Below are 14219 nucleotides of genomic sequence, written 5' to 3'. Positions count from 1 at the left end.
CATTATTTTCAAACTGACTTTAAAATTTGGTGGTTTTTTTGTTGTTGTTCATTTAAACAAAGAAAGGAAGGCGATAATTTGGGAAGATGCAAAAAATAACATATCAGGAACAATAATCAGACCAAAAGTCTGAATGAGATTCACTAAAGGTTGGCTGGTTTGTTGTTTTTTTTTTTTTTTTTACTTTTTGGGTTTATTTGGTGGGTTTTTTTGTTTTGAAACATGGGAACAGCTGGCAAGATTGTGAGTGCACTTGCCAAGCAGTACAAAGTCTGTCTTCAGCTAAAAATGAGATTTACTTAATGAGATACTTGGAAAGATAACTTGCTTTTCAGAGATTTTAACTGTGTAAACGTCAGCAGCAGTCAGGCTTTGTAAGTGTTCTCAGGAAACTCACCTCAGTCTTTACCTGAAGTGGCAGAAAGCTGCTTAAAGGTGCAGCTGTTCCCTTGAACAGTTAACACAGTGCCTTTACTAATGCTTGTAGCCATTTCCTCATGATAGGAGTGCTGGGTGGGAAGACTTTATTTGCTTATGTTAGAGAGTCAAATGTGGCTATTTCCTGGTGACCAACTATTAAAACCTTTAAACTGTAAGTTGTGTAAGTAGTTTCTCAATCTATTGCTAAGCTACCACAACCATATAATTCTCAAACCCCTCAGCATTGAGGACATGGCACAGTTCAGTCAATATGTACTATTTTCAGTTTGTACTGAGGCCATCTCCAAGTGCTCCATGGGAAATATTTTATTAGGGCATGCTGGGGACACAAAGTACAACTCAGTGATGTCGGTCAAAGGTTGAACTCGATCCTGGAGATCTTTTCCAACCTGAATGATTCTGTGAATTTAGGTTTCCATGTCTGAAGTGCAGCCGTGTAAAAAATAACTCCAAGGAAGCTGCATATCTGATTACAGCTCCTCCATCAATAACCATGTCAATTTGTTAGGGGTGTGAACTTCAGCATTTTACAAATTTATGGGTAACTTCATAGATTCCAACAGATTCCTTTGTTTTTTCATCATAGTCATTCCAATCCTGTAGGAAATAAGATTTCAGTGTTAGTCACAGAGGACAGAATGCACAGACTGGAATTCAAACTGGAACTAAGCATTACTCAAAGTTTGGGTCTTAGATATCTGTAGAAAGTAAAATTTTAAGAGTAGCAAGAGCACTAATCTGAAATTAAGTGAGCTTCGGTCTCAGTGTTTGTACATACAAATATTGCTGGGGTTTATTTTGTTACGTAGTCCCCAGCCTGTCCCCATGCCAGACACACAGCAGCCATGGCAGGTGAAAGGATTATCTGTCATTTACAATACCCTGGTCAGGTGGGTAAGCAGACAAGCAGATCCCTGCCAAGTAGGATACCAGGGAACAGATTCGACCTTGAGATTCCTGCTCACAGCCAAGGAAGATTTGCAATGCTGGTGTCATTATCCTGAGCTTTGAAGGACAGTGTCTATGTTACTTTTTAACCTCTCTGTGCACAGGACAATAGACAGGGATCTTCCTAAAAAAAAAAAAAATCAACCCACCACTTTAATAACCCCAGCCATTTAATATTCCAGGCTCTTGCTCTCTGGAATTCCTGAGTGACTTAAGTCTTTGTCAGCTGTAAGTTAACAAATCCATGCTTCTAAGATGACACTGTTAGTAATGCTGGTTGTTCACACTTGATTCAGTTTCTCTCTCCAGCTGTGGCCTCCCTGTGGCTACAGGAAGAGCAAAACCAGTCTAGGATGTGTATTCTGGACTAGTGATGTGGGGAAAAGCAAGCTAGATAAGTAGTTTTGCTAGTGAAACTAAGACAACGTACCTTTTCTAACAAGTTTATGTCATTGAAAGGTGTGCCAGATTCTGCACCTTCAGCAGCAAACCCTGCCTGCAAACACATTTGCAGAAAGTTTTTAAAATTACATTGTACTGACAAAATAATAAATATGATCATTGAAACATTTAAAGAAAGTAGCTCAGCACAAAAATGTATTTTTTTTAAATTAGGTAGAAAGAATGGGCAAGCTCTTTCCTAGAGAGGGTCAGTGTAAGGCTGGGACCCTGCTTGTGCTTTGAGAAAATTCAGTCCAAGCAACCAGAGTAAAATGAGGGAACACTATTCCTCTATTTTTCCCAGCAAAAAAAAAAGGACTTCCAACTATTCTAGATAATAAACCTTAGTTTCTAAGTTTGTGTAGCAGCATCCAGTTGCTACTAAAAGCTTTATGTTCAGAGTCCACACTGGCGTAATAGCTTCATAATACACTGCAAGGAAAGTAACAGAAAAGGTGGAAGAAAGTTAATAGTTGTAGCTTGAATCTTGTCCAAGAATAGACAATTTATTGTCTAGCTTGAATAGAATCCAAGACACTCCAAGAGAAGGAGCAGCTTGTATTGGATTTACGTACACAAGTGACAAGCAAGCTTTGTGTGTAAGGAGGATCAGCTGGCTGAGTGAACAGATTAGTATCCCAAACAAGCATTTCACAGGGGACAGTTCTTCACTGCCATCACTGGTGCTGTTTTTAGAATGGAGAAAGGACAGCTCTAGGAAGGTGCTCTGCTTTATCTTCCATAGGAACAGCAAAATTGGTCAGAACTGCAGAAGTCATTTGAGGATCAGAGCACTCTCATTTACCAATTTAGGCATCCGAAAATTCACTGAAATACCTCTTCAGGGATTCAAGTACTCTGCAGTCAAGTGCACCAAACTCAGAATATTAAATCAAAACTTTTGTTACAGCTGTGAATCCTTTGTTCTGTCGATAAAATGAACAGCTAGGCTGCAGAGCTATAAACATCTACATTTTGTATTCTTCCCACAGATTTTTCTTGACATGCAAGTTCCTAAGTCTGCAAAGCTTTCAAGCAGGAATAAACTAATACCCATCCTGGAATAAAGGAATAACTGTTCATCAAAAAAGATGGACTTCACTTAAAGACCTCCCTCAGCACGCTGCAGTGGAGATTCTATTTATATCAAATTCGTTTTAGGATTGGCTTTTTTTGGCTGTTTCTTAGCACAGCATCCCAGTCTGAGAGAAGGATAAGACAGGTTTATATCTGTCAGTCTATTTACACCTAATCCGACTGGAATAATAGGTTAAATATAGCAGGGAGTTAAGTGGCATAGAGCATGACCATGCACAAGAGATGAGTCACTGCAGACTGTCCCTGAAGAATCCTTTAACTCTGAACCTTCAGGTGTACTTTGCACCAGCCTGTAACTGCCAGAGATCTTCAGGCTTTGTCTGCTCAAGCTGCAAATGGAAAAATGCCAGTGTTCATTTCCTGTGGCTCTGGTGATGTCAACCCCAAAGAAAATCTGTTTTTTTAGAAGACACACACTGAAGTGTGTTCATAACCTGAGCATAGGGAGTTCTGTAATGCACCAAGGAGCAAGTGGTGCTCTGTCTAATGCTGCACTTCCCCTTTGGGAAAGACTCTCTTTTGCAATAACCTGAGCAGTGAAGACCTCTCAGATGAATTCAGATTAACAGTAAGTCACCTGTGAGGCAGTTTGAGTAGGACTCCAAAGTGTGCTGAGTTTTAGATTTTACTGGCACAGAGAATACCAGCTGTTTGTGTCAGCAGTTTGCAAGTTTTGGGTTGGTTTTTTTCTTGAGACAAATGAAGCAAAACAAGGAACTGTGGAAGGATGGGAATCTGGGATGGTCTAAGATGTTCCAGAGCCATTTCAAATAGTGTGTATTTTATCACTCTAGAAGAAGTGCTTGTAAAAACAGAAACAAATCACAAAGAAGAACTCACCTGTGGTTGAAAGTCAACCGGTTCCAGACCTCGGCATTCAAACTCCACAATTGTTTTGAATTTCTCGCTGTCTTCAGCCTGTAATTGAGTCAGAAAACCATTAGTTTCCATCTAATAGAGACAGTGACAAGCATTGGGCTAGGAATGGCTTGCTTTGAAGGTAGCACTGCCATCCCTGATGCCCCAGGTGACAGCACAATCCTAGGGCTCATTTCATAGGTGGTCACTAATTAGAATTTCTTAATCTGCCATGAGGAAGCCTTCAAAAGGAAACTTAGAGGGGCATTATATAATCACCTCTAATTTAGGTGATACAGTTCTGTGTTGGCTTTTGAAATGTATCAGATTATTCCACATTTGAGACTGTGCAGGAGTCTACAAGACAATTTCTGTCCAGGGACAAGACCACCTTTTTGTGTTCTTGAAGGAGGATGATAAAGCAAAAACTCAAAATATTGTTAATGCTTGTTTATCTTTCACTTGTTACATAGAAGAGGAAACAAACTTACATTGTAAGGCTTGATTGTCTGACTTAAAATATCTAAAACAAAACAAAACAAAATATACAAGTGAGTGGCACTATGTTTTCAGTTTTATTCAGCACAAACCAAGCCCCAGGATCTTCTTGCACAGCAACTTCCTTATACAAAGCAAAAGAAACAAAGTCAGCAACCATTTCCTGCAGCTGGTCTTCAAAAGGTAGAATTCAGTTTTTCTCCCTTCTCCTGAGTTTACACTGCACCATTTTTCTAAACCAATGCCAAAAAGATTTGCATGCTTTTGTAAAACAACCATACAGATGAGTTTTGTTCATGCAGAAGCCTGGACTCACCAGGCCTTGAATGTGATGTCCAGAATGTGCCTGTTGGGAACTCAAGCACCGGTGTGGAAGGGAAGAAATCCCTGGTGAAAGCTCTTTACAGTGCCAAGAAAAACTGGGGACTGGAGGCTGAGCTGTGAAATGGATGATGCCGGGTCAGGGTCCAAGCACGTACCAGGAGTTCTCCCTGGAGCACAACTTGCACTTCTGCACCATCGTGGCGCTTCCTCGGCCGCCCTTCAGGGGAGCACTGTCCTAAAACCCACCAGAGAGACATTTCAGCCACCTCAGCTGAGCCACTGCACACCTCTGCAAAGGTAAGGCAGTTTTTACAATGATCTTTTTAAAAATACTGCAACAAGGCAGCTTTTTTTTTTTTAAGTAGAGAGATTTATGATTCAACAAGCTGCAATTATCAAAGAATAATTCTGTTCTAGACTTTCAGTATGGAATAATATTTATGTCTTATCCATATAGGCATGCTCTACTGATTCTTCAAAATACATTCTTACCATTCAGCTGTATGCAACAAAAAGGGATGATTATTGCTAAGGATAAGTATTCTTGACAAATTTTATCCTGCTTTTTCAGCTTCCAAATGCTGATTTAGCATGCTTAAATCATCTTGATTTACCTAACCTCCAAAAGGATTCCATCAGCATTAGAGAAATATGCTACAGGCACAACCTTATTTTGGTACCACTTCAAAATGTCTTTTTAAATTAAATTGTTACAAAAAGGTGTTTTTAAAAACAGGTGTTATACTTTGTTACAGTGGTCACCATTCAAATGGAATATGTCAATTAACAGTCTCCAAATATTTCTTTTAATATGGAACATGACAGTTTTGTAAATGCATATAGCTATTGAAAAACGATCTCATCTTAGAGGTAAGCTGTCACACCCTTGATGCAGATGCGTGTGTAAGAGGCAGGTCTGTGTTCTCATTTTTGCTCAGAGGTAGGTTACGAGGGGCACACGCACCATGAGCCGCAGGTACTGCCACTTTTCGGAGACTTCACCGCAGTTCCCGCATTTCAGCTGGAGAACACAAATCGGAAGGTTGAAAGCTGTCCATACTCAGGGATACGCGCCGCTCCCGGCCCCGGCCCCGCACCTTGAGGTACCATCGGAAGTCCTCGCCCTCGGCCCGCAGCCGGGTGACGTTCTCCAGCGTGGCGCGGAGCTGCAGCCCGATCCTCTGCAAGGCAAAGCGGCGGAGCGGCGTCAGCCCCGGCTCCCCGTCAGCCCGGGGCCCGCGGGACTCCGGCCAAAGCTCCCCGTTAGCCCGGGGCCCGCGGGGCTCCGGCCAAAGCTCCCCGTTAGCCCAGGGCCCGCGGGGCTCCGGCCAAAGCTCCCCGTTAGCCCAGGGCCCGCGGGGCTCCGGCCAAAGCTCCGCTCTATCCCCAGGGCCCGCGGGGCTCCGGCTAAAGCTCCCCGTTAGCCCGGGGCCCGCGGGGCTCCGGCCAAAGCTCCCCGTTAGCCCGGGGCCCGCGGGGCTCCGGCCAAAGCTCCGCTCTATCCCCAGGGCCCGCGGGGCTCCGGCCAAAGCTCCCCTCTATCCCCAGGGCCCGCGGGGCTCCGGCCAAAGCTCCCCTCTATCCCCAGGGCCCGCGGGGCTCCGGCCAAAGCTCCGCTCTATCCCCAGGGCCCGCGGGGCTCCGGCCAAAGCTCCCCGTTAGCCCGGGGCCCGCGGGACTCCGGCCAAAGCTCCCCTCTATCCCCACGGCCCGCGGGGCTCCGGCCAAAGCTCCCCTCTATCCCACGGCCCGCGGGGCTCCGGCCAAAGCTCCCCGTTAGCCCAGGGCCCGCGGGACTCCGGCCAAAGCTCCGCTCTATCCCCAGGGCCGCGGGACTCCGGCCAAAGCTCCCCTCTATCCCCAGGGCCCGCGGGGCTCCGACCAAAGCTCCGCTCTATCCCCACGGCCCGCGGGGCTCCGGCCAAAGCTCCCCTCTATCCCACGGCCCGCGGGGCTCCGGCCAAAGCTCCCCTTACCCCCATGGCCCGCGGGGCTCCGACCAAAGCTCCCCGTTAGCCCAGGGCCCGCGGGGCTCCGGCCAAAGCTCCCCTTACCCCCATGGCCCGCGGATTCTATGGAATTCCGTGGCCCCGCAGCCGTGCCCTCAGCCAAGATGGCGGCCCCGCGCTCCCCGCCCGCCTGAGGCGGCGCGCGTTGGCGTCTGCCCGTAGCCAAGATGGCGGCCGGCAGCGCCCCGGCGCGCGGGATGGCGGGAAGGGCCGTGGGGACGGAGAGCGGGAAGCCCCGGTGCTCTTAGTATTACACGTCAATTAATCACGGTTTTTTTTTTTTTTTTTTTTTTTTTTTTTTTTTTTTTTTTTTTTTTTTTTTTAATCGCAGCGTCTTCTTAGAGAACGCAGACATGTTAAGAGAAAGCAAAAGCGCAGTTTGGCAGCAGTGCCATGGGGTCCACTCTCAGGGTCTGCGGGGGACCCCTCAAAGTCATAACTAATCTGCTAGGCTTCAACTGAACTAAATACATTCTAGGGTGCTTTTCAGCTTCTCTGAAGCTGAGCAGGACGATCAGGGAAGATCCTGGATGGCTCCTGGGTGGCCTGTTGCTCGTCTCTGCTCTGGAGGCAAGCAGGTAACCCTGGGCTGGGATGTGTGTCTGCTATAACCACTTATCCTGTGCACAGGCAGATGTCCTGCTCTGGCCAACTGCACACCCAGCTCAGGACAGTGACAAAAGTTTGCCTTGACAGCTGGCAAGAGTTTAATTTCATAGAGCCAGGCTTCATGCCTTTTTCTACTGCTGCGTAGAGAAGTACAGTGTGTGGGTGACACAAGTGAAGTGACACTGAAGGGACCATTATATTAGAAGTGTTAGAAGTCAGTTTCTCACCACAGCTTAAAAATTAAAAACGCAAATCTCACCCTTTTATTGAGACACTGACATTTTGGAACAACAACAAAAACAACAATAAAAAAAAAATAATCTAAAATACAAAAGAATTTCAGAAACAGGGAAGAGCTGGAACACGATCTTCTCATTCCTGCTGCTAACACTGCAATACAAACATCAGTTTGTCTCATTTAAATTGGCTTAATCTTAAAGTGGAGTCCAATAAGACTGAAGACGAGACACTTAAGGTCCTGGACCAGGTAGTAGAACACTCTCAAGCCTTCTGGATCTCTGCAGTGCACAACAGGAGGAAGAAAGGGGGAAAAAAAATTAAGACTGATGCCCTTAGAGAACAGGTTACAGAACTAATGTATTAAAAAAACCCCAAGCCTATATGGGGACTTTTTAGATGTCATCTTACACATTACCAGATTTCTTTCATTCTGCACTGATTGATTAAATATTCTGTATTCCAACTGTGAGCATTTTAAGTCTTTACAAAATATGCATTTGTATCATGAAAGCAAGTATCAACAACATTTAAGATTTTACCACCACCTTTCCCCCAACAGTCAGTCTTTTCAGCCTAGGTGAAATACAGGCATCTTGATTCTCCCAAAGAAATTGTACAAACAGGCCAAGGGCAGCTCAGAGTCTGTATGTGAGTGGCAGGGCTCTCAGAGCACTGCTCTCAGTGAGTTTGGGAACACAGTCAAAAGACACTGGCACATTGTGCTGCAACACTGAGCACTGGTGCCCCCAGGAAACTGATCCACACTTTCAAACAACATAAAATACATGTACCAAATGATCAGGAAGTTCTAACACAGATTGGTCAATAGAAACAAGGGCAGCATAAAAACCAGAGTACGTACTTGGACTGATTTACATCAATGAGGGAACCGATTTTTGATGTGGTAAAGGAGATGTGCTCGTCACCAATTACTATCTCGAGCTCCTGAAAAATACAAGGTTATAGGAACTCACTGCTTCATGGTACCAGTTACACAAATACTTCAGTACTGTGATGGTTTCTATTTTTTATTACAAATTTCTATAACAAAGATATCAAATGCAACAGGTCTGTGGATTGTATTAGCTTCCACAACTACACTACAAATGACGCACTACTCAGGTTTTAAAGCAGTATTTGTTTCCTTTTTGGCGGGAAACAATACTGTCTTGAAGAAAAAGTTTAGTTATGTTTCCAAGGAGCTAACATACGAAAAGTAGAGAGCAATCAGAAGAGACACAGTGCACCCTACCTGTCGGCCCACTCTGTCAGGAGGAGGCCACAGAGCATCATCTTCTTTCGTGATTTCACTGTCGTCGATTATTCTCTTCAGCTCCTCCATCACACTCTTGTGCACGTAAGCCTGGACACAACATTCCGGCAGAGGAATAAATACAACCGTGCCCACAACACCCCAGCCAGGAAATCCAGCCCCGGGCCCTGCCCACAGCCGCCCCTCCGGCTGGCACGAACGCCCCGAGCCGCGCTGCCCTCACCTCCTTGCGGATCATCACATCGTTCTTGTAGTTGCTGTTGTTGGCGTAGCGCAGCTTCCCTGTGGGGACAGGCCGGGCATTAAACCACGCCGGGGCCACCCGGACCGGTTATCCCCCCCTCCGGGAGCGCGGCCCACCTCCCCAGGGCCCCCGGCCCGCTCTCACCGTCCGGCCGGAATTCGAACTCGAGGAACTCGTGTCCGAACTTGCCCTTGTGCCCCACGTAGTAGCGCAGGTAGAAGTCGCTCGCCATGGCTCGGCACAGCCCGGCGTGACGTCACGGGCGCGACCCGCGCGCGCCGGGGGGCGGAGCGCGGGAAACGAGCGCCCCCTGGCGGGCGGCGGCGGCTCGGGCGGCTCCGTGAGGGGACGGCGCCGTCCCGCTCCCTCAGCGGGAATTCACCGGCACCCAGCCCAATCCCGGCCGCAATCCAGCCGGGACACGGCCGAACGCCAGCTGGGGAGAGGTCCCGTAGCGACACGGCATGGTGTCAGGTGAGGAGGGATCGCCGCATCTCCGCTGCTCCCAGGGCAGAGTCCCAGGCCGCCCTCGGCGGGCCCCATGCGGGAACAGTTACTCACTCATCACTAATAACGGCCTTCTCGTAATACTTAGTCACCTTAATGAAAGAGCTGATGTGCAGTGGGCGGTTTGCCATGAGCACTGAAGGTTACATTCATTGCTGCTACAAGAAATGGACACGCTCCGTGTCGTGCTGCCCTCCTGCCGAGTTACAAGGGATCCGCCAGAACGAACAGGTTAATGGTATTTTAAACTAAATGGGCCCCCAAGGATCGAGCCCACACCATTGCCGTTATCAGCCCGATCCTGGGCTATCACTATCCTGTCACTTCCCCTGATAATCCTACAGGAGATGAGTCCTGGCCATGGTGAGGGCAGACCTCCCCCACACGGGTTATCCCGGAGGCATTTCCTGATCTCCTTCCTGCACGGAGGGAACAAACGCCTTGCATTTATGATTTTAAACAAAATGAACTCCGAGTGGACAAATTTCTGTCTAGTGAAGCAGTTTGGTGCCTCACTGTGAGTGATGTGTTGAGGTCTCTCATCGCTGGTGGCCTGAGGTTTGAGAGTAAATGGACTGGGAGTAAATCCTGCCCTTTTCTGCTTTGGGAGCTGCTGAAAGGAGATAGCCAGAGACACATCCTTTTGTAAAACATTCACTTCTGCAAGAAAAATTCAGAAACAGGGTGTATCTTGTGCTCATCACTAGACGGAACACTTTTTTATTGAGGACACAGAAGGGGAGGGTGGTTTGCACTGTGGTGGTGTGGGAAATGGGTTTGCACTCATGAACGTGATTTCATTTAGATGGTGCTGCCTCACATCCCATTGCAGGGCTAACGGAGCTCTCTCTGCTTTCCTTAGAGTTACAGCAAGGCTAAATTATTCAATATTCACTCTTAGTTACTGGTTTTTCACATCTTCGGGCTTGAATATTCCCAATTGCGTTCTGCATTCTATAGAATGTCCATTCTATAAAATGTCTTAAAAGTTGTCCCTTCAGTAGTAGAGTCCTACTGACAGAGAAATAGCCAACCTGTTGCTTTATAACATCTGCAGGTACTGCAAAGAAATTAAAGCAGGTAACATTTGTATTTATACCAGACTGAAGGATTTTTTGGCAGAATTATTACCCTGCTTATTTTTTGAACTTGGTTGTTCAATCTAAAAGTAATGCCAAGTACTGTGTGGTTTGTCCCCAAGTTCAGAGTTTAGGTTTTGTTTGGTTTGGGGATTTTTTGGTGAGAGAATTACTCCACTGTGATTATATAAATTGTTTATAAGCCTTTTCAGGAATATCAGTGCTTAATGTAAATTTATTTAAATTACTGTGTTGGGAGGAAGAGCAAACTGGCATAGGAGTTATCCCAAGAACCTGCATTTTAATTCCTTCTGGAGGTGTCAACTGTCTTTGAGTTCTCTATATTAATTCTAACATACTTTATGATAAATGCATACTGGAGATGAGATAAAAATGGCTTTTTGCTGTGTGTATATTAGGGTTTTGTCTAAGTAAAATAAATGTCATGTTTGATGGTGATACAGCGGGTAAAGAATTGCTGCCAGTGTTGTTTGAGTTATCTTGAGTCATTTACAATCCCAAATATACTTGAATGCATTGGCTTAAGTCTGTGCATGTGAAAGGCACAAATGTGTGCACTGTAGTTCTTTCCATTCTGCTTAAAAACATACAAACAGATAAAAGAGGTTGTTCTGCCTCTGAAGAAAGTATCTGTATAAACACACATTTTTAGCGTTACTTTACATACGATAGAAGGATTGTAATATAACAATGTACATATGGAATCTTGATATTAGTGCTGGTTTAGAATGCGTTTGGAAGGGGGTTTTTTTTGTTTGTTTGTGAAGAAGAGCAAAATTTACAAGATTTTCTCTCCTGACCTATGGGGAGCGGGTATCTGTAGGACTTGGAGAAATGGCAGAAATCAGATAAACATGCTTGGAATATTTCTATTTATTTGGGGTTTTTTCTCATGTCAGCAAAAGAGCAGATGGTTTGAGTGAATCAACCTACTTTGGATTCATAATTTAACTTAGTTTTAAGATTGCAAAATTTGTGATTGTTTCTTGAAATAGTTGAATTCCTGCTATTTTTTTCTCTACACTACAAGTGTTGAACACTTTGGAGAACTGGGTGACAGAATTTTTTTCACAGATTGCAAATAAATCAGGTTGTTTTCTGTTATTTTTCCATGTCTGTAACTTGTGAAATTGTCCTCCAAACAGGGAGAATTTTATACGACTCTTTTTCCTTGTATCTGCAGAGGCTTTAATTCTTACTAATTCCCCTATCAAAGAAACTACTATTGCCGAGCAAAGTAAAGACAATACAATCTCTGAAAGTTTTTAAAAAAATCCCTAAAATACTTCTTTAAAATGCATTCCATAGCATTCAACGTGCTCCATGGTGTGGATCTTGACTTTGCAGGTAGATCCTTGTTGTGCCTGTGTTCCTTCTTTAGCTGCTGGGAGGAGGATTTCGCTCTGGCTTTGAAGAATGCTAATTTCTTTGCCTGTGCATGGTGTGAGAGGGAATGAGTGTCACAACGGAGCTGAGTGAGCAGAGTCGTGCCTGCCGAGACAAACTGGGGCTGCTCCGTTCACCCTGAGCTCTGCATTTTCATGCACTATCTGCCAGAGTTTGTTATTTTGAAACGGCCACATGGATAAGTTTCATCTGCTTGGTTAAAATCACACACCTCTGTGAGAAGGAACGGTTATTGTTATGGTGCCAAGGAAATAAAACAACCTTAGTGCTGTGAGGTGAGGTTCTCCCCCCAGGGCTGAGGGCTCTGTTTGCTCACTGCTGGTGACTTAGTAAACAGAAAAGGGCTCTGTTCCCTTCTGCTTTAGAAGAGCCAAACCCTAAGCCTAGCACAGACTCCTGTGTGTAAATGAGTGCCTGAAAAGGAGAAAGATCTGTGGAAATTCATAGAAAGCAGGGCTGGAGGGTCTGCCATTGTTACCATCTTCATCCCCCCTGCCCTCAGACAAGATCAGCTCTCCCATGTGAATATTTGTGTGAGTTTTAAGGAAGTTTTTGGTTTTGATTGATTTTGATTCCCTGCTTTTTCTCCAGATAATTTTTGTGTCAAATGCAAATTTATAGTGTAATTGAGTTTCTAATTTAAGAAGTCAGCCCCCACCTGAATCTGCTGGGTTTGGCAGGGCTGGAAGTTGGGGTGCAGTGAGTGGTCTATGAGAAGAGTATCTGGGGTCCAGTACTGGGGAATCCAACTCTTTATAGAGTTTATTGCCACAAATAATTAAAGAAAACAAAGATGACTTACTTAAGTGGTTTATTATTTTTCATGGTAGAACTGTGTCTTGACACAAAATTGGATTTGCTCTTATTTAAAAATAGATTTGTGTTATTTCTCACTTCAGAACTTTAGAGAGATACTTATGAGGGCTGACAGGGGAGAGCTCGTCTCCAGTGGTTGCTTCTGAGGAAAATCTGCACTTTTAGACTGAAATTACCCTTTGTGAATTGTTCCCCAAGAGCTACATAAGGAAGAGATGTTTTATGTCAGGGCATGTTTCAGGCTCTTCATTTTGACAGTAGCCAAGTGCTGTCATGTATTTCATGTATTCCAGTCGTGTATTTCTGTGTAAGCTGATTTTGTTTAAACAAATTGGCCAAACTCTTTGGAGGTTTCCCTGGTGGCAGGGGGTGAGCACAGGTAGTTATTTCTCCTTCAGCCCATGACCTTCCTGTGGGCTTGGGTTACATCTCTATAAATGTGGAAATAAGCCAAGGAGTGTTGGACGTTTTACCTCCTTGACTCGAAGGACATCCCAGTTGTGCTAAGCTGCTCCAGGTGATACTTCACACAGGGGCTACAAAGAAACTTCTCTTTGCTTCCTTGTTTTATCTTCAATAAACATCGTTCTATTTTTTCTTTTATTTGAAATGCTTTACCGAGTTCTTCTGTTTGTTTTTTAAAATTCGAATTCTGATAGAACCTTCTGCCACCCCAGAATTTCACAAGCTTTGCAGAGATGAGAGACCTGGGGCAGCGCTTTTATAACAGAAACTTTTAGATTTTACCTTTAGGCATGCTTATACTGCTCTAAGTGGGCCTCATGTTCTCTGTTACACTTTGACAAAAAGTTAAATGGAATTTTATTTATTTCTAACCTTTTTAACTGTGTACTTTTTAATTGGTTTTGCATTTTTTTCTCACGCTTGTCATCGTCTCTAAAACACTCATTCTTCCAATGCATTTGATTCCAATATTCGAGGTTTTTTTCTTTTTCCTTGTTCTATAAAGAAAGAAACTGGTGTAGGAGGTCAGGAAATCCAACATAAGGCTTCATTAGCAAAAAAGGGAAACACCTCAGGCACATCTGCCTTCTCATGGAAGACTTCCAGCCTTGCTTGTCCCCTGCATGCAGCAGAGTCTCCAGTCTTCACAGTCATTTGAAAATTTTGTCAAGAAGAATACATTGCTTTCCTTTTACACAGGCAGTTGTGCCTTTGAGCAGACTTTGATCTGGGACATGCAGGACTCCCATCCATCTCCTGTGCAATCCTTATTTTTTAAAACCTTGTACCATTCTGAGGAGTCCCAAGTGAGAAGCAAACCCTCAGCTTTCAGGAGAGCCCTTGCAGATAGACTTCATGCACAGGTGATGTGCTGAATTCATTCAGGGTTGTCATGGCAACCTCTTTTTTTTCCTTTATCCAGGAAGAGATGGTTTTATCAG

General features: G+C 44.7%; 2 protein-coding genes across 2 annotated transcripts; both read right to left on the bottom strand.

The window, feature by feature from the left end:
* Positions 1 to 732: 732 nt before the first annotated feature.
* Positions 733 to 6804, bottom strand: CZIB (CXXC motif containing zinc binding protein). The gene is made up of 8 exons (XM_066325464.1): positions 6663 to 6804; positions 5706 to 5789; positions 5573 to 5629; positions 4767 to 4843; positions 4278 to 4314; positions 3769 to 3846; positions 1820 to 1885; positions 733 to 1038 (listed from the first exon to the last, which is right to left on the bottom strand). Exons 1-8 carry the CDS (start codon positions 6666 to 6668, stop codon positions 961 to 963), a joined length of 483 nt encoding a protein of 160 aa, XP_066181561.1. The 5' UTR covers positions 6669 to 6804; the 3' UTR covers positions 733 to 960.
* Positions 6805 to 7459: 655 nt separating this feature from the next.
* MAGOH (mago homolog, exon junction complex subunit) lies at positions 7460 to 9229 on the bottom strand. The gene is made up of 5 exons (XM_066325460.1): positions 9128 to 9229; positions 8963 to 9021; positions 8719 to 8829; positions 8329 to 8411; positions 7460 to 7744 (listed from the first exon to the last, which is right to left on the bottom strand). The coding sequence occupies exons 1-5, from the start codon at positions 9213 to 9215 to the stop codon at positions 7645 to 7647; spliced, it is 441 nt and encodes a 146-aa protein (XP_066181557.1). The 5' UTR covers positions 9216 to 9229; the 3' UTR covers positions 7460 to 7644.
* Positions 9230 to 14219: the final 4990 nt, after the last annotated feature.

This window comes from Sylvia atricapilla, chromosome 9 (genome assembly GCF_009819655.1).
Source record: "Sylvia atricapilla isolate bSylAtr1 chromosome 9, bSylAtr1.pri, whole genome shotgun sequence".
Classification (NCBI taxonomy): domain Eukaryota; kingdom Metazoa; phylum Chordata; class Aves; order Passeriformes; family Sylviidae; genus Sylvia; species Sylvia atricapilla.
The sequence above is the reverse complement of the archived record's forward strand: the minus strand, read 5'-3'. Positions and strand labels throughout refer to the sequence as shown.